This window comes from Electrophorus electricus, chromosome 10, assembly GCF_013358815.1.
Source record: "Electrophorus electricus isolate fEleEle1 chromosome 10, fEleEle1.pri, whole genome shotgun sequence".
NCBI lineage: Eukaryota > Metazoa > Chordata > Actinopteri > Gymnotiformes > Gymnotidae > Electrophorus > Electrophorus electricus.
The window spans coordinates 4826867-4850623 of NC_049544.1; the positions used below are offsets into that span (position 1 = coordinate 4826867).

At 47.7% G+C, this 23757-nt stretch overlaps 1 protein-coding gene across 4 annotated transcripts in view; it reads right to left on the bottom strand.

The window, feature by feature from the left end:
* Nucleotides 1–23757, bottom strand: part of fhod3b (formin homology 2 domain containing 3b) — a 93367-nt gene that overhangs the window by 67602 nt on the left and 2008 nt on the right. For all 4 annotated transcript variants that reach the window (XM_035531181.1, XM_035531178.1, XM_035531179.1 and 1 more), the window contains exons 2-3: nucleotides 16352–16458; nucleotides 9583–9647 (exon numbers count right to left, since the gene is read on the bottom strand). In XM_035531181.1, the coding sequence (XP_035387074.1) occupies nucleotides 9583–9647; nucleotides 16352–16458 (172 nt within the window). The remainder of the gene's footprint in view (nucleotides 1–9582; nucleotides 9648–16351; nucleotides 16459–23757) is intronic.

Below are 23757 nucleotides of genomic sequence, written 5' to 3' on the forward strand. Positions count from 1 at the left end.
CTTAACAATGGAGAGAAACTTCTGGGAACTGCTGATTTTCCTCTGAAATGTTGGGAGCCTCCATGCTCCACTGTTTTATTCTCTTGCAGAAGCACTTGGCAAGAACGGAATGACTGTGTTACAATCTTTCCATCTACAAGGAAGTCGATGCACATAGCCAATGGCACAGAAAGGGAAAGTGGAACAATAAGACAGAGAGAGAGAGAGAAAGTGAGATAGAAAGACAGAGAGAGGGAGTGCTCAAATAAATTCCAACAAACCTAGACACTTTGGGTTGATTGCATCATGTATGTCAGTGAGAATCTTCCAAGCATGTCTGCACACTGCACCATAATCTGATTACTTCACTTTCACTTATAGCAAATTAACCACTTAATGTTTTCCAAAATATGACTAAGGCTAAGAGCATGGCAGGATTTAAATTACAATGTGAGCAGGATAAGTCAGGAAAAGGGCATTTATGCAGTACCTTACCTATAATGCCACTCCTCTAATAATTCAAAATAAAATAATGCACTAAATACACAAGTAGAGGTCTTTCCATATGTATGTTTCCCACTGGTGTCCCATTGATTGCGTGATGTAACCACGGTGAGTCAAAGCCACTTAAATTAATTAACTAAATTAACTAAAACCAAAATGTGCAAACCTTCCTACTCATGCGAATATCTATATTATTTTTGTATAATAAACTGGATTGGAATGTAAACTGTCGGAAGAACTATATAAAACAAATATAAGAACTATTTAAAGCGGCTAATTCTTAAAATCTATGTCTTCAGTTACTGAGGCATTTCTTGCAGTTTTGTAACCAAACCTCTACTTTATGGTGAGACAAGCACGCACGTGCTGTAAGGCCAGCAGATTAGCAAGCATTCACTGATAACAAAAGTATCTAAACTGAGTATCAAACTTTGCTTGTCCGCTAGCACCCAGGCGTCAGCTGTTAAAGTGCTGAAAGAAGCCTGCACACTTGTGATCTTCACCGGAATACGCTGTCATCCACTACCAGCGTTTAGGTAAACGCTGTCCATTCACAATCTAATCTGATAAAGGCCCTCGTCATTCTTGAAGCTTTATGTCCCAGTCGAGAAGTGTTGTGGCTAACAGGCTAGATTTTGATACATAAACAACGGAGGCATTCAAACAGCCCTCTGAGATTTCAGCCACTGGAAAACACGATGTGAGTGTTTTACGTGGGCCTTCTTTAACTAACTCAGATCCAGTGCCGGATTTATCGTGGGTGTATTTGGTCTGCGAGGCATACCAGTGAGAGTTTTTAAGTGCTTAATCTGCTGCTACAAGGACCAATTGGCCAGCTTCCTGCAAAGCCACAGATCAAAATTCAGCCCCCGCTATAAACTTCTATTGTTAGATGCATATTATGCTCCATTCATCTTCAGATCCTTGAGAAACAGTCAACAAAGGCCTAAGAAGAAAGACACCGGCAGCCCACACTGCCCACTCCCATAACGTCCTTGATCTCCTCCTCGGATTAGGGATTAAACCTGAACTTGGAGTGCTGTTTTTGTCTCCATCCTTTTTGCAGGTCAGGGCTGACCAAACGAATCGCAATTAGCACCACAAGGTTACGGCCAGCTAACGGAGGGGCGACGGGCCCCCTGCGGCGAGCGGGTGGAGGGGGAGCAGAGCAGGCGGGCTTGGGTTACAGCCTAGCGCTCTGATAAAAATACCTCCACGGATGAACATGTAGACAGTTTGAATCTTTCCCCCCTTTAAGCTGTGAGGACCCCAGTGGGGAGGGAGGGTTGGGTGGGGGTGGGTGGGGGGGGGTTCAGTTGTATGGGGTGGGGGGAGAATGGGAACCAGATGGCTCATAAGAATTGCTGCGACTGTATCTGCAGGAACGTGTGTGCGTGTGCGTGCGTGTGTGTGTGTGTGTGTGTGTGTGTGTGTGTGTGCGGATGTGTGAGATAGAGAGAAAGAAAGAGAAAGAAGTTGAGAAGCCATATACCACTGCCATTTATGTATGGTGGTTCAGATGTCTGTGTCTGTGGCACTGCTAGAGAAGGCCCAGGTCACAGGTCAGCCACTATTACGACAGGCAGGCTGAACCACAACTTGTTTGAATGCAGAACAAGCAGAGATTACAAAACGTAATCAGGCATCATTGTGTGTACATTTCTCAATAACCAGATCTATGCAGAATCAGGTAAGTCACAGCAGACAACATAGTACCTAGCGAAATGGCTCTCTCACAGACATGTGTGGTCTCATGGAGTAGCTTGGTAATTCGTAAGCCTTTATAAGTGACATCCATCCATCTTTCTGGACAAAATGTTCACTCTCGCAGCTTCACAGATGTCCTATGGGTAGTAAGAGTGGGCTACAGATTGCAAGATAAGCCATCTTTACAGGGGGAGGACAGTGTCAGTAATATGGGCCAACGGAGAGGATAAAGAGCATCTGGCAGAAGAATTTCTTATCATCGGCATCATCTAGCATGATAAATCCATCTCAGGGAGTGTGCTGACAGAGATCGCGCTGGAGGCTGGGTAAACAGCGGCCTGTGTTGCAGCATGTGGGTCTCTGACAACATGCTAGTCCAGGCCTGGCATCATTGCCTCACTGGCACAAAACATCACGCGAGCTGCGAAAAGGCGAACCCGTGGTCTAGAAGCCACCGAGACGAGGCTGACCTGTGGTCCCAGACGTACGAGTGGCGTGAAAAACAGAGAATGCGAGTTACGAGGCGTCTCACGGCACCGGCCCACCGGGCACAGCCTTCGCAAGCGGACCGTCTCGGAAGCGGAGAAAGTCCGTTTGGAGAGAGCCGCCGTTTCCTTCGATTTTGTTTCCCAACCTCCCGCGTCACTTCAGTGTTGAAATGTTATCGGCGACCTGCGGAGCTGTAGGCCCCTATGCAACACGGCTGGGGCGCAGATAGCATCAACCTCACCGCCATGCACTCCTGGATCTGTGGCTCCGAGAGTGCCTTCCCACAAACAGCCCCCCCCCCCCCCAACCGACACAGCCCCCCTGCTCCGCCCCCCTTCTCCGCATGTGCTGCCGTGTTTGGGTTGAGCCTCTGCCTTCTGGCAGGCGTGTGTTTGCCTTGGCCACTGGACGTGACTCTAACTCCATTAGAGCGCAGGAACGAGGGGACGGGGGAGATTGGGCCTCACAGCCCTCCGTTACACGAATGTCTGTCTTTGTGTACCGGGAAGCCGGCTGGACTTCACGACTGGCTGCATGTTCCACGGGTCAGAGCGTCCAGAGGCCCCTGAGCCAGCGTCACTATGCTGGGCTGTTAAGCGAGGATGGCTCGAGTCGTTCCCAGGACAGTGTAGCTGTCATGCAGCGTATCACGTAACTGACTCGGATGACCCGGCACCCCTTGCAAGCTGTGTGTTGTATGGCTGGACTGGAGCTGGTAGCTAATGAGTGAACTGGTTTAAAGTCTGGAAAAGAGACATCCTGCAGGTGCTTGCATGAACCTCTGCTCATTGGTTCGTCACAACACAAGCCCGGACATATAAATATCCTGTCCCCCAGCAGAAGGGGGATGAGGAGAGACAAAAGGATGGAAAAAGTGCACACACGCCTGAGCAGGACTGTCGTCTGGGTCACTTGCACAAACACGTGCTTCCGCAAATCCCCGAGCGCAGCATAACGAGACAAAACCAAGGAAAAATCCATGACAGGACAGAGAAGGCTTGCCACAAACCACCAGCATGGCTGCGTATGATGTGGAGAGAGCTGGGAACTGGTTCTGATGCTCAGCCTTGGAACAGCTGTGAACATGCTCAGACTTAGCTTGCCTGTCTCTCCGTCACACACACCTCCCAAACAAACACACACACACACACACACACACACACACACACACACACACACAAACTGTAACACTGTTTACGGCCTGGAAAGGCGCAAGGAATTATTGAGAATTTATGACTCCAAAAGTTCCCCATACACACACTTGCATTTTTTGGGGAAAACGGTGTTTCAAAATGTCAACCTGAAGGCCAAAGTGGACTAATTCTGCTGCATAAGGATTTAGGAGAGGTGTAAATCTCTGGTTGAAGGGTGTGGGCAAATCACTCAAGGTGAAGCGGAAGCTGCCTGGAGTAGTTTCCATAATAGCTCGTTAAAAAGACGACATCCCACCAAGCTCACGTCACCTGTCATCTGGACTGCTGCTCTCCTGGAGAGCATCCTGGGTGGACAGCCCAGCACGCGGGACGCTCTTAGCCTGCGCCTGTGTGTTAGTCCGCATCTACCGTCCTGCGTGGATAGCCCAGCGCGCGGGACGCTCTTAGCCTGCGCCTGTGTGTTAGTCCGCATCTACCGTCCTGCGTGGACAGCCCAGCGCGCGGGACGCTCTTAGCCTGCGCCTGTGTGTTAGTCCGCATCTACCGTCCTGCGTGGACAGCCCAGCGCGCGGGACGCTCTTAGCCTGCGCCTGTGTGTTAGTCCGCATCTACCGTCCTGCGTGGACAGCCCAGCGCGCGGGAGGCTCTTAGCCTGCGCCTGTGTGTTAGTCCGCATCTACCGTCCTGCGTGGACAGCCCAGCGCGCGGGACGCTCTTAGCCTGCGCCTGTGTGTTAGTCTGCATCTACCGTCCTGCGTGGACAGCCCAGCGCGCGGGACGCTCTTAGCCTGCGCCTGTGTGTTAGTCCGCATCTACCGTCCTGCGTGGACAGCCCAGCACGCGGGACGCTCTTAGCCTGCGCCTGTGTGTTAGTCCGCATCTACCGTCCTGCGTGGACAGCCCAGCGCGCAGGACGCTCTTAGCCTGCGCCTGTGTGTTAGTCCGCATCTACCAGGCCATACAGATGGCGCATAGCCAACCAGAACACAGGTGTGCAAGCAGCAGACTTGTTTCCTTCACCAGAGAAAACGTTTGGGTTTATATTAAACCGGATCTGCTAATTTGTGTCATTTTATTCACACTCACGTTCTGTTTCTATTGTTTCTGCTACTTCAGCCTTTTAAATCACTCTCCATTTATAGAGAAGTTTTATGAACATTGACAAGGTAAGTCAAATATCAGCTAATTAGAAAAGTATGTCAACTTCATAGAACAGTCTGCAGCACGCATGTAAACGGTCGGCTTAATTGAAACAAGAAGAGCGCATATCTGGACTTTAAAAAATGCCACTATGTGGGGTTTGTCTTTAACTCCAGGACTTAACACTCCGAGCCCCACATCACAGCTCTCCGTTAAGGGGTAATAACCACAATGTGCTTTTAACGACCTGCCATGAGGTGGGCTTTAATTAAACGGATCCACTGGCTGGGACTGCTAGAGCTGCTCACCTCACAAACAAAACAAAGCCATGCACAGGCCTGCTCACGCGCACAGTCCAGGCCCTTTGAAAAGCTGTCACGTGTCCTCACGTGTCCTCAAAATAAACGGTGGGCCTGCGTTTAGTGGGACCACTGCCAGCCTGAGGCCAATGAATCGCAGCCCTGGCCCCATTTTGACATCGCGCAGCCGCGGCCTCGCTGCGCTGATTACGACGGATCGCCGTGTCAAGAGCTCTGCCGGCATCGCTGAGCCATGCGCTCGTGCGGTAAACACGGGGTCGCTCGCAGGAGGCGCGGGTTAGCGTCGAGCCTCGCGACACGCAGAGGCTCGTGAAGCCCTGGGATTGGGCTGTGTCGGCGAGCGCGGTTTGCCGCCCTGCCGCCTCCGCGACGATGATTGGTGATTTTCACAAGAGGCGAGGAAACCATGAGTTGCGGTGTGTATGTTATCGCTTCCAACCGCCGAGGCTCCCCGCAAGCGCGCTAAACGATACGGACTTCTAACGGCATGGTAAGTGGCTCATCAGTCACGTCCAGCACGCCCTAAAGTAAAACAAAACGTTTAGAAACAGCCACGTCTGTGATGTCTGACACGCCGGCGTGCTGAAGCACCACGATGAAGAAGTGCTAGTTCATGAGAGAGAGAGATAGAATCAGATAGATAGATAGATAGATAGATAGATAGATAGATAGATGGGGATTAAACTAATGGATTATCAAGACTGTATTTCAGTCTTTTTTTTTATCTCAATCCCATTCCATCAACATCAATCTGAACCTTTTCGGGTGATTTATAGAGAGGACAAGGGACGATAGCAAGAGGACTTAGCGACCCGGGAGATTCACACGTTTGAGTATGTTTGAGGTACTGCTGATAACAACTATTGGATTCAGCTGGAACGCAGATTTTGCGGAAGGCTCATTCAGTGTAGCTGCTGTGGTGAAAGTTCTAACACGTTTCAGTTGGGATATGAGAGCTTTGCTTCATTATGTCGATTCAGACAAAAAAAAGCAATCAAGTGCTGCAAGTACCTCAAACAGAAACATCTGAAAAATAAAAATAACTCTTCAAGAGATGTTAATTGAAAAAAAATCACTTTGCTGAATACTGTTCCAAATATACAAGATGTTTATTGAACTTGTTTAGCCATGTAATGTGTAGTTATGCCCTTATGTGGTTATAGATTTGGTACATATTTGGCACGTATTCTAGATTTATCGGAATTATTGTCGGTTTGTACTCTTGTCTGCTGCTGGCCCATGTCGGCATGTCAAACTACGCTGTGTCATGGAGGAGTTTCACCCCTTACTCAACTCGCCTGGCGTGAGAAGGGATGACAAAAAAGATGGACTTTGAGTGTAAGGACAGTACCTGAACACCAGCACTGTGGCCCTGAGTCATCTTTCATGTAAAAAGGACAATTAACCTGTCGTGCAGCAAGACTCGTCAGATGTGCGCAGATCACAAAAAGCGAACAGTCTAGGTAAAAATCCAGAAAATCACTCTGAGTTGCAAACGCATCCAAAAGGGCAAATCCAAATCGAGTCGAGAAGAGGGCAAAGGCCGTAGGACAGGCACAGAGATGTCACAGGGGCAAGGCTGTACTCGGAATAGAACTGGATACAGAAACGGGTTGATACATGGAAATTTACAACGCTTGGTACGCTGTAGGAAACAGAGGCAATACTTCACAATGAGGACACGTGAGAGACGCGTATGAATAGGAGACGCCGGTGTAATGTATCAACACTCTTTGAAGGTTGATGTCCCCAGAGGATTCTGGGACATGCAGTGTGTGATGGCCCAGGAGGGCTTCACGACACAAACAGTTATTCTATCTGTACACTACAGGTAGTGAGGTGCATAAGACCTGCAGAGGACACACATACTTAGCAGGGCTAAAAAAGAGGTCACATTGCTGCGTGTCATCAGGCCTACCCTGCCCTGACCTGCTGACAGTCCACTTCCAAGGGGTGATTTATAATGGAGGCCACACACCCACCACATTGTGGCATAACTATGAATAGCTTTGGTATAATACCCCTGAATGTGTTCCTTTCATCAGGGCTGAAGGAAAGGACCACCGGACACTGACAAGGAGCAGGAGGACAATGAAATGAGTTTATACATATAGACCTGGAGCCTCTATTTATATGCAGTATTATATATCATTTATTTGGCTTTATAGTTTCTATACTAAATTGTTCAAGAGACAGGTGGCTGTCATCTTACTGAAAGACCCAGCATCCACTGTTGCCCTCTGCCCACCTGTCGCCTGAGAGAGAGAGAGAGAGAGAGACACACACACAGCACTCTACCTCCTTGATTCTGGCTCTACCTTTCCCCCAGACAGGGCTGCAATCCCACAGACATGCAGCAGGCCAGAAATAGTGATCCTATCACTCCTACCAAGAATGCTGTGCAGAGTCTCATGGACGGAGGCGGGGGGACGGGACCCACCATTCTGTTGCCAGCGCACTCGGACCACATCTGTGGACAACCAAGACTGCACCAAAGTCCAATCCACTGATTCCCAAAGTCCAATCCACAAATTCTCACAGTCCGTTTACATAAAGAATGGTAAGCTTTAGTCAGTTTTCACTACAGTCCAGATTCACGGGAGAGGTGAAAGACTAAAGGGTGAAACTGGTTCAGGTGTCTGAGCAGGTCTGCTTCTTATCAGCTCCTTCCTCTGATCCTCACACTTTGCCAATCAGACAGGAAACAAAATCAAAGCCCTTTGCTGCGGAGTTTCCAGACGTTTTTGCAGGTCGTTTTTCACGTGTAGAGTCAGAGGAACCACCAAGAGAGATAACCTGGCTGCGTTCTTGGGGAGGAGTCTGTCGTCAGCACCCTAAAATAACGAGGGGTGAGGTACAAATTAAAACCTGACAGCATCCAGCTCGATTGGTTTCACAGGCTGCCATTTGGGGGGGGGGGGGGGGGGGTTTGGGGGAGTTGTGTTGAGCCACGTATACTTGGCTAAACTACACCGCAGAGCCCTGACTACAGGCCTACATCTGCTCCTCAGAGCCGGCGATAGTCACGTCAGTGGGTGAGCAGTGGTGTCTGAGCGCTGACCAGCACACACAGGTGACCATTTCTGAAGTAACACATCACAGTGAGTGCTCAGCCTACAGTAGCTCTTTGCTGCATTGTAAGCAAAGTGTACGCCCAGGAGAAAATACTCTACCAGACAACTGGAACTGGGTTTAAGTTAAGACTCCTGTGGCACTAAGAGGTGGGGGTGGGGGTGGGGGTGTGAGGGGGTGGGGGGGAGAGAGACATAACACATGCCACTCACTCGCTCCCCCTTTCAGATGGCCCATAAACGCAAGCCAGGCTGATCCGCTCTGCAGCCTGGGCCGCTAACTCTCCCCATATGTTCCATCGGTCTTCAGCGGGACCCACTGGGGGGGGTGGGGGGTTTGGGGACTTGGGGGGGCGTCTTGGCTAAGATTTATGAGATGCAACTGCATGGGCCAGACCATGGCAATCAATGCAGTGTGCTAAACGTTGGCGCAATCCCTCTGGGGCTAACGATGGCGGGTTAAGGTGTGCGGTGCCGTGGGGAGAAGGTCCCGCCAGGGTCCCGCATGCCTCTGCTAGGATCGTCAGTGCTCGGGTACGGGTCATCAACCAGACGGCAGGCGGCTACGCAGGCCTGTGCAGTCTGGCGTTACAAGAGAACCTTGACCAGGTTCAGCCGCATTGCCATCCAGTGCCAATTACGCAAGATTTACTGCAGCAGCCCTAGAATGCGCATAAATACTATTCAGCTAGGAAGGAATTAAATGTATTTAGGCAATTAAACTTTATTTAAACTTGAATGTGATTGGCACATGCTGGCAAGAAGTTGGGTGTATGTGTGCGTGTGTGTGTGTGTTTGTGTGTATGTGAGGCGGTAATTCAGACTTGTATATACTGCTTTTAAATTGAGAAATAAAACTTGGAGCGCATTTAACCAAGGCTGTAAACCAGAGAAAGGGTTCCAAATGAACTATTCCAACTCCCCCACACTATCGCAAATCCTAATCATATCAAAACCACAAAAGAACAAGAAAAGGACGGAAATCTGGTGGCCACAATGAGCCCCAACGTAACACGTACCTCTCCGCCCACCAGAACACTTCAACGAGATATTTACAAGTCAGAAACCAGGAGCATAAGCAGCAGTTCAAACCAGTGAAGGAACATTGTGGTGCCACGCGAGCATCACTTGGCTACAGTCATCACAGGGATTAGAAAGGCATCATCCCTTATCCTCTTACACATGCACGGTGGCAGCAAACAGTATCGTTTTACCCACCTATGCAGGCATGGACTCTGACTGACAGCAGGGTTCGTAGGATGATACTGTGCTTCCTGCCCCTCCTGAAAAATGAAGGAAACGATAATGCGTTTACAATCAGGCATTGCAATGCAACACATTGTCAAAATGTCCTCAGCACAAACGGAAAGAGTGGACAATAATTAATGATGCAATTTTCTATACAGTTCAAACTCACTCACTTCTTTCTCTGAAGTCATACTAGAATTGCTGCCAGGAAGATGAAGGAACCTGACCTAAGTAATCAAGCCTGTCATTCCTAAGTGAATAAACAAATCAATCCATATTTTGAAGCTTAAATTAGCAAAAAAAATATTCATTGTCTTGCAGTGATTAGTTCCAGCTCGAGTTCCACTGAGTTTGTCGATATTGAATATTAGCGAGGCAAGGCGGGTTTATTTATATAGCACCTTTCCTACACAACGGCAATTCAAAGTGCAGTCACAGTCACACTGACCACTGCCTCAGTCACACTGCCAACTGTCCATAGTCACACTGCCCACAGTCACACTCTCCATAGTTACACTGCCCTCCCCAGTGTCCATTACAACTTCCACAGTTACACTACCTGATACACATACAGTTACAATAACACCTCTGTTTACTTCAGGAGGCCTGATTCTTTTTGGTACAACTGGTCTCATATCAGGGACAGGTTAGCTGAGATACTGGCCTTGGGGGACTATATTTACGTGTGGTCTTGACATCCAAACATGTGATCTTACAGCAGCCCATTCCCTGATGGTTTACTACCACTTTTATACTACTGCTTGAAGAGTCTCTGGCGGTTGTGTGGAGGAGTTGGGGCTCTGACCGCAAAGGCCAAGCTCTGGGTGGGAATTCAGCACTCTAGGGGACCCCAGCGTGCTACACTCCCCTGGCCTTCTGGAGCACAGGTCGGTGAGGGTCAGCGAGGGCACACACATGGGTCAGGTAAGCCCCAGACGCAGTGACAGACAGATGGGTCTGCCACCCCTGTGCTCTCCAAGCCTCCCTTAGATCACGGTTTCAGCTAGAGATTATGCTGATTGGTCAGAGGAACTGGCTCATGAATGAAAATGGTTGAGTACACAGGAGGGCAGAATGCTCCACAGATCTCCTCGGAGAGACTCAAAACTAATCTATTTGCCCACCGACAGCCCCAGATCCCACAACAATCCCAGCTACCATCTACCTTCAGATACCTGTAGCACAAAAAGTCAAATGCATGATTCTACCTTAAGTCAATCACCTTCACGCAGCAAATCAAATAATCATATGAGATATGGTAGGAGGGACTTACTATAGTCTCCCTCCTGGTGCGATAAGCAAGACACAAAGCTTTTGTGGCTCAGTTCCGCAGGGGAATTTTCAGTTCATTATGTAACTTATTATGGCCATGGTTATAACTGCATCAGACTGACTCATGGTGCTCAGCCCAGTGTTAAGAGTAATCCATGGAAAATCCAGAGCTGCCAAACACCCAGAGTGGTGGAACGAGCGGCACTGTGAGCAGGGACACACCAGTCTGAACACCAGACTGCAAATTGCTACGATACGCACATCCACATATATCTGGTTCTTCCCAGCAGGTACACTGATAAACCAGGGGATTGGTTCTTCACTAAGGGTACAAGCACAACATTGTTCATGCCGTACAGTGGCAGTTTGCTGGTCTGCTTGGCAGCATGCCAGAGGTGGAACGGCTCCATTAGAATCAGTCCACCTGCAGCCTCGTCGATATTCTCCATTCATATACTCTGATGGACAGATGGATGGACACGCACGCCCACGTGCACCCACGTGCACTCACACACAACTGGCCTGTATAAATCTTCGGCCAAAGACAGCACAGGCTGCCTGTGTCAGCGTGGCCTTTCCTAAAGCAACATGGCAGCAGTGTGCAACTTAATCCCTGTGTTGTTGTAGCTAATCAGTAACTGGATCTGTTTTGTAATGAACTTCATGCATCCCCCTGCTCGTAACACTAGCCCAGCTACTAACCCTGTGTGCTCATTATCAAATTAAACAGTGGGCCTAAGAATATGCACGAGACACCCAAAGGGAGTCATTACTGTTACTGCACACTTACAAAGCAAGGCTGAAGCATACGAGAACTGAATGCTGGGAACGAAACCATTATCTGCTTTGGTGTCTCTAGGAGCAACTTGCTTGGCATCATGGAAAGTGTTCAAAACGTGGGCTTGCCATATAATTTAACGTTGGAGATGGGTACTGGCTAGCACATGTGCTAATTGAGACACGCGCTGGATTCCCATTCTGCCCGTGGCTTTGCTGGGGCTCAGCTCCTGTCTTCAGCCAGATGACTCAGGCTTTTGCTCTTCTGCACAGGCTTTTCAGCTCTGTTGCCGTGCGAGTCGAATTACCCAGGCAAGCATGCGCTGCGCGACAGAACAGCTCCCGCAATCCCAGGACCGATCACGGCAAAGGAGAGAAAACGCTTCCATCAACATCGACGAGGACAGAAAGACCCAAACCCTGCCTTTCTCTCAGGGTGCAGCGAGCAGCAGTGAGAGTGCACGTACCCTTTTACGACCCTGGAAACACAGGAAACGCCAGTCTGTCGGCCTCGGAAGAAGCATGGACAGACATGCGAACACCCAGGCCAGGGGAACCGAGCTTCTGGCCTGGCCGAGAGACACTGTGACAAATGGGAACGGGCTTTGAGGAACGAGCAGACGGCCGCTGCCCCAAGCCAGCTGCACGCTTCTTTTTATTTACAACAGCACTCCCATAAACCTCCCTGACCCAATCCCGGCCCAGCGCTGCCTCTGCCTGGCGTGCCGGGGTCTGCCAGACAGCCCCCTCTGCCTGCTTTATCAGACTGCATATTATCCGCCCACTTACAGTACATCATCCTACGATGCTCCATAGGGAGGAATGGAGAGAGTGTGGGTTTGGGGAAAGAGAGAATGACAGAAAAAGAGAAGCAGGGATCAGAAGCGTAGTGTTCACCTCACTTGTGTGCATAGCTGGAGCCTATTCAAAACCAACCACTTCCCTCCTTAGTCCAATTAATGGCAGACAAAAAGGCCTCCTGGAACGGCACTGACTCAGCAAAAAAAATAAATAAATAAATGATGAAGATGGATTTTTAGTTTCGAGCATAAGTCTAGTCACTGCCAGGGATCAGATTCAGGTCTGGGCAAAGCTCACATATCAGGGTTGCTATGGTATGTGGTTAATATGACATAATGTCCAGTGAAGCTAAGTGCTGGCATATGCAGAACTGCATATCACATCTAATCACATATCTGATCATATAAAGTTTTGAGACCCAATGATTATTAATAATCTTAAATTGACATCAATGCCAGTATAAACAAATGGTGCCAGTACTTTTACTCAAATACCCTGGCAATGCAGTAATACTTGTAGCATTTTTTTTTTATTAATTCCATCTGCAGCATCATAAGTAGCAATAATAAGAATTATTGCTACAGCAGGTTTACATTGTCCAGCTAGAGCACTGCTGTTTTAAATAGACAAAGCACTGCACAGCAACACACAGGGCTTGTATGTAGTTGTCTGGTGGTTGTAATCTAATCTCAGGTTTAGACCTAGCTGTGGGCGGAGTAAAAGAAATTTGCCTTGGCCGGGGTGCATAATAGTAACATCCTTTGCTAAGCAAATTCTCTGCCTCTCTCTCTGGGTTTCACTCCAGTCAGGTGTCAGTAGTCTCTGAAGACAGGCGGATGCACGCATGACCTCACGGTTTCCACGCTCACAGCCACAGTGCCTCGGCATGCCATTTCACTGCAGCAGTAAAGGAAGAATCCAGCAGCCCAGCTGAGCAGCCTCCTACCCCTGTATCCATGTAATCCGCACAAATATTTGAAGCCTTCCCATTAAAGGAACTAGGCGTCTCTCCAGGGCCAGAGGCTAACCAATGCCGGCGACAGCTACTCCAGTGGACCAGCCAGGAAAAAAACAACACAACAGTGAGAGAGGAAGAGAGAGGGAAAAAGAACAGCAGGATAGCGCTTGAGGAGCGAGGAAAAGAGAGAGAGATTCAGCTATTATTCATTAATTTCCATTTTTATCTCAGGAGAGGAGACAAGAGTGATTCCCTGGAATGTGTTGCTGCTTTGCCAAGACTGAGGTCAATATTAGTGATGAGACAGAATTAGAGATGGGCGCCCTGAGTCTTGCCCCGTAGCTGATGGAGCTGCTTCACGACGTAGTGGTGTGGTAGTGATTATGGCCACTAACCCGCTATGACATGGATATATCCACTTTGCTGAAGGAGGCGTCAGAGGATCGCTCCCTAATCAGGCCCCAAAGTGACTACATATGACTGAGGCGCTTGCGGAATGCAACCTGTGATCTGTATCCATTACCAGCATTCCCGCTGCAAGGATATCTCCAGTTTTGAGGAAAACAGCTTGAGACCCTAATTCAAAGGGACGGAATGTAAAGATGGACACTGGAGCTCTGAGGACGCAGATGCTGCAATCACACCACACTTTGCTGGAGGTCCCGTTGTCGTAGACATACTGCCATGCCGTCTTCATCTTTGGCCCACAAAACTGCCAAAACCTACTTTTTTTAAGGATCAAAAAGCCAACTCGACTAAGAGGAAACGGTAGCAATTAAGGAGTCTCAGAAGACACCTCAAACCCAAGCTAAACATGTAAGAACAGTCCAGTCAGTGATACTGCAATGAAGGACTCCAGCCCATTCAGAGGCTGAGTGCATTTTCAGTGGGGCGAGAAAAGGAAGCCACAAAATGAAGGTAGAGAAAGGTGAAATCGGTTTCTTTTAATGACACAGCCCATGCATTTCTTTCTCTCTTTTTTTGTAGGCTCTGCAATCATAAAACATACCAGCAGAAAATGGTGGTGGTTGTGAACTTGAGCTCATCCAGGCAGTAAAAAGCCCAGCGTGCCGAATTACCCTGTTATTAACGGTAATGCGTTCCTCCTCTCCACAGCCCACTCAGACACTCTGCATGGGTCTATTAAATTGCTCTATACAGGCGACAGGGTGCCAGCTGGCATCGCCTCTGGTCAAAGAGCATAGAAGTGCTTGACTTTGACCTCATCCACAGGCTCCAGGGCCTCCACGTGTTCTCCGCATCTTTGGTGGTTGATGAGGAGTTGGCTAGACCTTGGGCTTGGTCCAGCCGCAACCCACTGGCAGTGGACAGGGCCTGCTGCCCCATTTATCCACATACATCCACAGATATTTGTGCTGTTGTCCAATGCAGGTCAAACACCAGGAGCGAGTCTGACATCCACAGCATTGGGTGGCTACCAAAAGCTACGTCAACACTGTTAGAAGAGTGAGTCAAAGGCAGTATAGATTTCTTTGCTTTACATTTTCTGCTGTGTACTCTGTATTTAGGGGAATGCTCCATTATCAAATCTATTTTTCTTGACGTTGTAATTACACATTCACAAAGACCTAAAGCCATGGACTTACTTTAAGGGTTAAATGGCTATTCAAAACCATGATGAAGGTTTGATACAAACACCCCATTTATTAACTGAGGAGACTATGGTCCAAGCCTTGCCAAGTTCCTTAAGCCATGGAGATGACATCACCCTGAGCCCGTCCAGTCAGGCCAGGTAACGTAAGTACCTTGGAAAAGCGAAAGGGACACCTGTCATGGAAAACCAGTGGCATGAGGCGAAGGCCCATGTGCTGTGCAAGTGTTGCGCTATTCTGATGGCCTTAACAGGAAGGTTTCCTGATGCACCCAGAGAGCATGGGATGGGATGTTTTAGCAGTTGGACCTGATGCAGGCTACAGGACAGGAATGCAATCTAAACTGAAGGTTTAGCGCTTATGACTATTCCAGTAGCTCCAAAGTCAAGCAAGAATGCTCAATGAATGCTCCCTCATTCTCAAGTGGTTCAGAAATGAAGCATTTTTGTAGGCATGGTTTATCTGTGTCATCCAATCCCACACGTAAACTAAAGAACAAACCGAGCTAAATCCTACTAAAAGCACAGAGCTACACGTGTGCTCCAATCTGAACAGCACAGAGCAAAATATTTAATCCAAAACTCCAGAAGTTATTATCTCAGTCAGTTGTCTTGAACCAACATGGGTATCATTAAGATCTTGATCATTTGTAATAGAATCAAATTAGGTTACAAAGGAGAGTGAACAGGAAACGAATACAGATCTGCAAGGTGTGGAATTCGAAATGTTTGCTGAAAAACAATGATCGCATTGTAGTGACCATTCTTACAGGGCCAGTAATACTTCTGAGTCTACACACACAATCAAAGGTCTGATTACCATACTGTGGCTCACAGATCACATCTAACCTCATGAGTGATTTATTACAGAGCAGAGCATTTAAATAACTCCTGCTTAACATCAAATGTAACATTAAACCTAATGTAATAATGTGTAAAACCAAACTTCCCTTTTATGCATGATTTCCAAGCAACATTTTTCTTAATACTTGATACTGTGCTGAGATCTAGGACATCTCACTCAGCTGCTTGGAAACTGCTGTACCTCGTAATGAGAAACCTTCATGTTCATGTAACATGTAACGCCATATAGTTTCAGGAATTGTTCAGTGTGTGACTACACAGATTCCCCCTTGTGATGCTGACCCTGCTGGAACTCACCACACAATAATACCAATGTATGCTTTGGATGATGACTATATTGCTATATTCCCTATAAATATACACTATAAGTTATAAGACCTTGCCTTAGAGATACTACGGATGGAAGGACGGGTTACACTACAGAAAGCAGACGAAAACAAGGCCCTGTGGCTTACCCTCCGTCCTCCTGGAAGCCGTCCAGCTCGTCCCTCTGCTCTTCCAGGGTGGACTCCAAGTCCAGGTAGCTTCCATTATGGGACAGCTGCAGAGTGCAGTCATCAAGCTGGGGACGGAGAAACATATGCATTCCATAAGAGTGTTTCCCCAGTGCCATCTGGTCAGAAGAATGTGGGCTGAAGTGTGTATGCGGACAGGCAGTGCGAATGAAAACAAAAAAAAGGAGCAGTTAAGACAGAAGACGTATCAAAGTGAAGGTGAGATCACAGTGATGGGAGTATCTTGTGGGATGTTTCCTTTTCTTGGTGTGTACTTAACAAAATCTTTTGACACCGTACCCTCCACAAGGACAGCTTCATAAAGGACTGGCCTACCATGGCATTTCTTCTGAGCTTTCTTGGACTTCATCTCAACTGCAGTCACTTACTAGACACTAAACAGGGGTTAAATAGTAAGCTGTTGACTCATTCCTGCCGCGTTCAGAGATAGGCATTTAAGGGGAAAAAATGCTTGAGCTATCAAGCGAGTTTTCTTGACAGCGTTCAGTTAAAGACCAAGTATGCATGAACTGTTTCCCTATCTCCACTCACTGAGGCATTTCAGCTGATCTTCAGATAGTCTCAGAGATGGGCTGTCATCGCTTTTGCCGGCTTCAAAGCCCTTCCATTAACTACCTGATGTGCAAATTAACTGATTTATCGCTTTTCAATCGCACGTCGTGAGAGGTCCGCACAGGTGGTGCCTCCTGAGGGCTTGTCTTAACCCTGCCTGGGCCTCTGCAGGAGGCGGGGCCTGTTTGTTGACACTCAATTACTGTCCAGTGATAGGATGTGAAGTCTCCCCGGGGGCTGCAGTTACACCACAGTGTGATCTGTCAATCAGCAAGCGGGGCAGGTTGCGTGCGATTTTAAGCATGCTAATTACACACACACATGCACGGGTCAAGACGTGACCCTCCCAAGCCTGCTAAGGCCAAGCCTGGCTTTTGGAGCCAGGCCTAGCCCCTGGGACAGGTATGGATACCCACAAAGTGCTGGTCCTGTGTGAAGTTTACTTTAGCTAAAATGTCTAGAATATCTCAGGGGTCATATCTCAAAGGTCCCATTCCAAGCACTTGTACACATTGCAGTCTTTAATTCAGCTGTGTCTTGCCAGACCAAGAAAAAACTTGCTGAGTAGTGCATCTGAACTGAGTTGTTACAGGAAAAAAAAAGAGTAACCCCAAAACAACTTCTGTAATGCAATATTTATATCAGCGCTGACAAAACAGTTGTTGATTTTCCGAGTAATGTTTTGACAGGATAATGAACTGTCTGCATATTTGAAGGTCAACAAAATTGCTATGCATCTAATTTTAGATAAATTTATTAGCCATGAAACAACTTAAGAATAATAATATGCAAGGCATTAAAACTGACATTTTTACAGCCCAGTATAGGGATGTAACTCTATCCAGTGGTCCACGGTGTGTCTGTCTAAAGGCAGAGAAGCTGTGTTTAGGGGCAGCCTGGGAGCTTCACACTAACAGGATTACCACCTGGCATCTACTTGCACTCCATTGGCTGACTCCTCAGAAAGCCTGTCACTCAAGGACAAATCAACACTGGCAATGTGCTGAAATCATTCGAGTTGTTCAATAATGTGACGGTCAAATCTTGCAGTAATAATTAGCAGTATTCAGTCTTCTGGCCATAATGTTTACCAATGAAATCCTAATCAAAGCAAAAAAGACTCATCAGCTTAAAAGGTTCTTCATCGCATCAGTAATTAAGTTCATTCTACAATAAAATGTCATTTGTACTATTGTCACAATACCCTGTTGATCAGGTAAAGATCGCATTGCACGTTACTGTCCTGTGTAAATGAGGGAAAGAGAGAAAGAAGAAAACTAAATGGAGGCGGTAAAAGACATTAAGGAAAACAAACGTAAAACAAGTCCTAACCTCAGCTGTTTTTGAGCTTATCCTTTCACCCGCTATGATGTGGTCCGACTTCCCGCCACATGAATTACAGTAACTTAATTAAAAGTGGTAAGGGAGCAAGGGAGCACTGACTGGTAAAGACATTAAAAAGGGCTTTGATCCCCACAGCCACCAGCCGTGTTTGTGAGGGCTTGGTGGTGTCTCACCGCCGTGTCGTGTTTGGGGGCTGAAACAAAACATGACAATGCCTCTCAATCCTTTTACCACAAGAGCAACCAACAGCCATTATGGGCATCCCGGGGTTCTCTCGTAGCGCTCCCCGCGGTCTGCCACCTGAGGGCCGTGTGACCTCGGGGCCAAGTTATTTACATCGCAGTCACGGACGAAAGGCGGAGAGGTAAGGGCAGCGAACACAGGAGCCTTCTCCAAATTACAGAACGGATCCCGGGACAACAGGAAATCCAGACTTGTGAGCCGAAGTTAGTATGACTATATTTAAGTGCCTATGAACAGGCATGCCTGAGAGAGGTATGGAAAAGGTGTGACGTAAATAAGAAGTGTGTGTGTGTGTGTGTGTTTGGGGGGGGGGGGGGGGGGGGGGGGTTGTGCTACAAGTGGCAAATGGCAATGTCTTGTTCAATCCATTCCTTAACTCAGTTGTTAGGGGGTTGGGTTACATTATGACTGTGACCTTGTAACAACTTATGCGTTAAACATCTAATTATGTAGGATCCCGTAAGGTAAAACACTGGTGGAGGGGATGCAGGACAATCAGGCAGCGGCCAGCCTTAAACAGTACATACTTCAAGACGTTCAAGAGTCTTGTTTAATCAGTTAATCTGTAGTGTTGCGCTGATTCTCCCGCCAGGACACCCATGGCTCTATTTACCACTTCAGGAGTCTGAAAAATCAGCCTGCTTCCTGTGAACTTGGCACAGTCATTTAGAAGGGGAAAAACACAGGCCCCTAATTTCTTTCCCCCTCTTCCTGGATTCTCCAGCTGTGCTTTGTCGCTTGCAGACTGACCCAGATATTTCAGCCGCAAAAACCCCAGGCAGGTACTTTAGATTAACAAACAGACCAGGAGCGAACAAGGAAGACTGATATGCATCGGTGTGCGAATCGCCAATCAAGCTCGACTCACTGTCCGCCGTAGCGTGCAGCCTGTTGGGTCGTAACAGTGGGACCGGCTGGAAGGTGGTGACCACATGGAAGCCTTGCACACGTCTGGCGCGGTGTCGACCAGGTGCACCGCCTCGCCGGCCGCGGACGGTCAAGCGGAGGGCTGGTCCTGATTGGATCCTACTGGTGCCGGGTGTGAAACGGTTTTCCTGCGTTCCTCAAAGCACTCGGTCTGGATGTGTTTTCATAATGCTCTCAGGGCAATGGTGAGAGGAGGTTTGCCAGGTACACTTCAGAATGACATCAGCCTCTTTAAATGAGGGACGATTACATCGAAGGCCACTTGCCGCTGACCAGACTCACATCTCTCACACTCTCACATCCGGGGAGACCACCACATGTGGTCCTGAAAGAGCTATAGGGAAAAGGCAATAACAAATATTAATCTGCTTATGAAAACAGAGCAGAAGGAGCAGCATAAAATCCAAATATGCCTGTGATCGCAACTGCTGAGTCTAGTGGGTGTAGAGTTACCTCTGCCTGGTCAAAACAGCCAGACAGTGGTAGACTGGAGCAGGACATTTTCTCTCTCTCTCTCTCTCTCTCTCTCTCTCTCCCCCCTTCTTTGACTTCCTTCTATGTCTCTGCCTAACGCGCGCCACACTGCCATGAATCAAACCCATAATCGCATCCAAAATTGTATCCATGATCCACTGATCCATTGCGAAGCACCAGCAAAGGTTTCCAGGATAAAGGGGAGAACTGCAAATCCGAGTACTGGATTAGTGGCAGTGGGTCCCCACCCTGGTTCTGACCCCGTGACCCCACGGCCAGGAGCCCAAAGCCGAGTGCTGCAGCCAGGCCTGGCCTTCCCCCTCTGACCACAGAGTGCGCGCTGGCCAGCCCAGGCCCAGGCAGAGGCTGGGACAGGCTAAAAATAAAGTGCTCACTGGGAACCAGCTCGGCCCACTGAATGTCATCATCAATTTCATCTCCAAGCAGGGCGTTTGCAGGCCTGCAAGCAAAACATACTACCATATGCAGTTAAAAGGCTAAGTATTCTGTAATGTCTGATTTATTTTCCTTTTATGCACCCGGGTCTTGTATTACCTTTAATTGTGTCAGCAAAGGGATTTTCTGTCATAGAAAGTCACAGTAAACACTGACTCTACTAGTTGGGTTTATTTCTTTGTCAACATGAAAGGTTATTAGTGGTTGCAGCCTCAGAACACATACAACACACATACACGTGTTCACCCTTCCTGACATCACTCCCTGTGCCAGATTGTAAAACTATCAAAAGGAGGGGCTAAATGAAGTACATTTTGTCGCCGCCAAATTAGTCTACAGCAGCCTCAACATGCCCATTAACAGAGAACAGGAGATAGTCCCGCGCTTTCGGGGCTATAAACGGGCCCTGTGGTCTCCTTCCAAACACGCAGCATCCAATTAGCAACTCTCCCCTAAAAAACACCAGTCACAAGGACATGAGCGCAGGAAGCCTCTGGTTGGTGGGGGTGGAGGTGGAGGTGGAGGTGGGGGTGGGATCCACGGAGCTGCAAAGCCTCCGCGCTGCATAATAATGTCTACGGCTAATGCAGTGTGCAGCCCCAGCTGTGAAGGCCCAGCCTATATTTTATAGTGTTTAGCAGAACTTCTTATTACTGCACTCTGTCATTTCGGCAAAATCCATGTGCAGACAGAAAAGGCTTCGCGAAGGGGAAAAAAAAAGAACAGAAAAGGAACAGCAAAGGGCCACATTTACCAAAAAGCATGTGCATGTGTGTGTTTGACAGTTCAACCTGACAAATGCTGAAAAGAGAAAATGTCATGATATGACAAGCAGGTCCACTGATAAAGCCATTAATTACTGACTAAGTTATATTGGACCGGTCCTCCCGTAGAATAAAAGCCTACTTCTGAAGTTACCTTCAATTTGACAACCCAATAAATGTTGCCCTTTGACCTTGTCAGCTCGTTAATTGACCAAAACACTTCCACAGCCCCATGTTCTGTAGGAGTAATATAACCCAACACGGGTTTATTCAGTCAGGTTATGTCATTCTTCATGCAGGCTAATATTCTGGAGGGGGCACAATTAGAGCAGGCAAGGTTGGGCCATGGGTTCCTGGAGATGTTTATGTAAATTATGTGCGCTGTTATATCGACTGAAAATTAAACTCACTTATTCACTCACTTCTACACAAGTTCACCAATATTTAATGGGCTTCTACGCTATCATAAAGCATGACTAGTTAGCGAGCCAGATGGCTAAACCAAACTGGGGAATGGTTACTAACCCCTCCATTCCTGCTACTTGCCATAGCCAACTGTCTTGCAAAGCAAACTATGCCTATATTTCTCAAATGCAATTGTGCATAACTCTTTACATTTAGCTCTCACATGCTGGAAAAGGGGATCACCGACTTCCAGAACACTTCAGCGACACACTGTTAATCAATCAGCCAGCATTAATGTGCGGGGTGCTGTGTGCATCCGTACCAGCACCATAAGAAACCAATGCCACAGGAAAAGGGGGCGTGTGACTTTTTGAAGTACGAGGTGTGTATGAAATTAGAAGAATACTCTGATTTAGTATAAAATAAAATAACAGTATAAAAAAAGATTTAAAAAATACAGATATCAAAAATCTGGTGGTGGTACATGCACCCCCCCACACACACACCTCCCCCCACCCCATGCCCCTGATCAGAGCCCTATACTGATTTCACTAAGTTATAGCAATACCACACATTCAAGTCCTTCTTTATGCAAATTCCAGGGGAAATGATTTTGCTGGCACCTAGACCACAGCCATTCTCTGGTATTCACTGTCACATCGACAAACTGTCACGTCATTCTTTTGCTTTGCTCCTCTCTTTTGCATGCTCCCAAATACTTTGCATACAGTGAACCAGTAAAGGTCTTCATGGCAGAGGACTGGTGAGGCTAAAGTGATTTCGATTCCCCATGTCACAGGTCAGCACAAGGGGAAAAGCTTAGCTCTCTGACCAAGATCCACTCAGCAGGGTCTCTAAGTCCAGACAGCCTGCTTTCAAGCAGCCTTTTGGTAGGCATTTTGTGGCAAACAGCACGTCAATTAACGGTTTTAAACATTTCTTTTTACTGGACCATGCTGACTGAGATGGTAATGTGATAGAATTGACAGGAGCTTAATGGTTGCAGCTCTTGTGCAGATGTTGTACACAGGATACCTCTGGCTGAGAGTGAAATAACTAATTAAGCAGTGATAAGTTTACTCACTGGTGTCATTTGAGCAGAGGGCACATTCCCTCCAGCTTAATGAAAAACAGCGGCTGGAAGGTGATGCTTGTCAAGAGAGAACAGAAAACAAACATGGCAACCATAGACTGTTTTCAGACTGACACAACCAGCTGCTGTCTCGGCAGGCGAACACTAAACACCTAGCAGGCGAGTTTATCGCTCCGGCCGCCTGGTCACCGCGGTAACCTGCCACTGTTGTGCTTTAGCTCCCAGCTTACTGATGCATTGCACTGAAGCTTGGGAGGGGATGTGTGATGCTTAACCGTGTCTGCTTGTGCCAGGGCATTCACTGGCCTCTCACCTCTGTCGATAAGGAGAAATGTTGAATTTGGGGTAGCCACTGGCAACCCAAATGAGGCTGCCCTGTTTGTGGCCCAGTAGAGCAAGGGAAGAGGGAATTTGGCTTTGTGTAACAGGACTGAAGCAATGACCATCATCAAGTAGTGTTAGCATCTTATACACAATTTCACGAAGCTCGTTATACGCTCAAATGCACCAAGCTGGTACAACTCATTTTGTGAGTCTGCTATTATTGTCTTGAATCTTAATTTCAAAGCCAAAGTTTCGGGTAACCACAACGATGCCAAGAGCCGGAGCAGAAAGTGAAGTAAAGAAGACCCAAGCGTACTCTCCCACTGCACATCTCAGGAGTGAAGATAAATGAACACAGGTGCTTGGCATGCATGTGCAAAATATAAACACATCAGCTATGTGGAGCATGCAAAGTCCCAAAATCAAATGCTCCTCTCACCCCTCCAGCGTGTGCTATATATAGCGAGACCTCTCCAAGCTGTTAGAAAGTGGCGAACAGATAGGACTGTTTGCCTTCCAAATAGAAAAGGAGCTTGGCCACAGCTAGGTAACGATCGCTCGGTAACAATGTGACTGAATCAAGGCCTGTACAAAAGGAATGACAACAGCCGAACTGACCGAGCTAAACACAAGGGCAGGAGACGCATCTGCTTTTAGGAATGACATCATAACCATGACTTGGCAAGAAACACAAGGTGGCACAGTGGTGGCTATTCAGACCCGTGCGCATATTCGATTTCAAGGCCTTCCAAGTTAAGAACAAG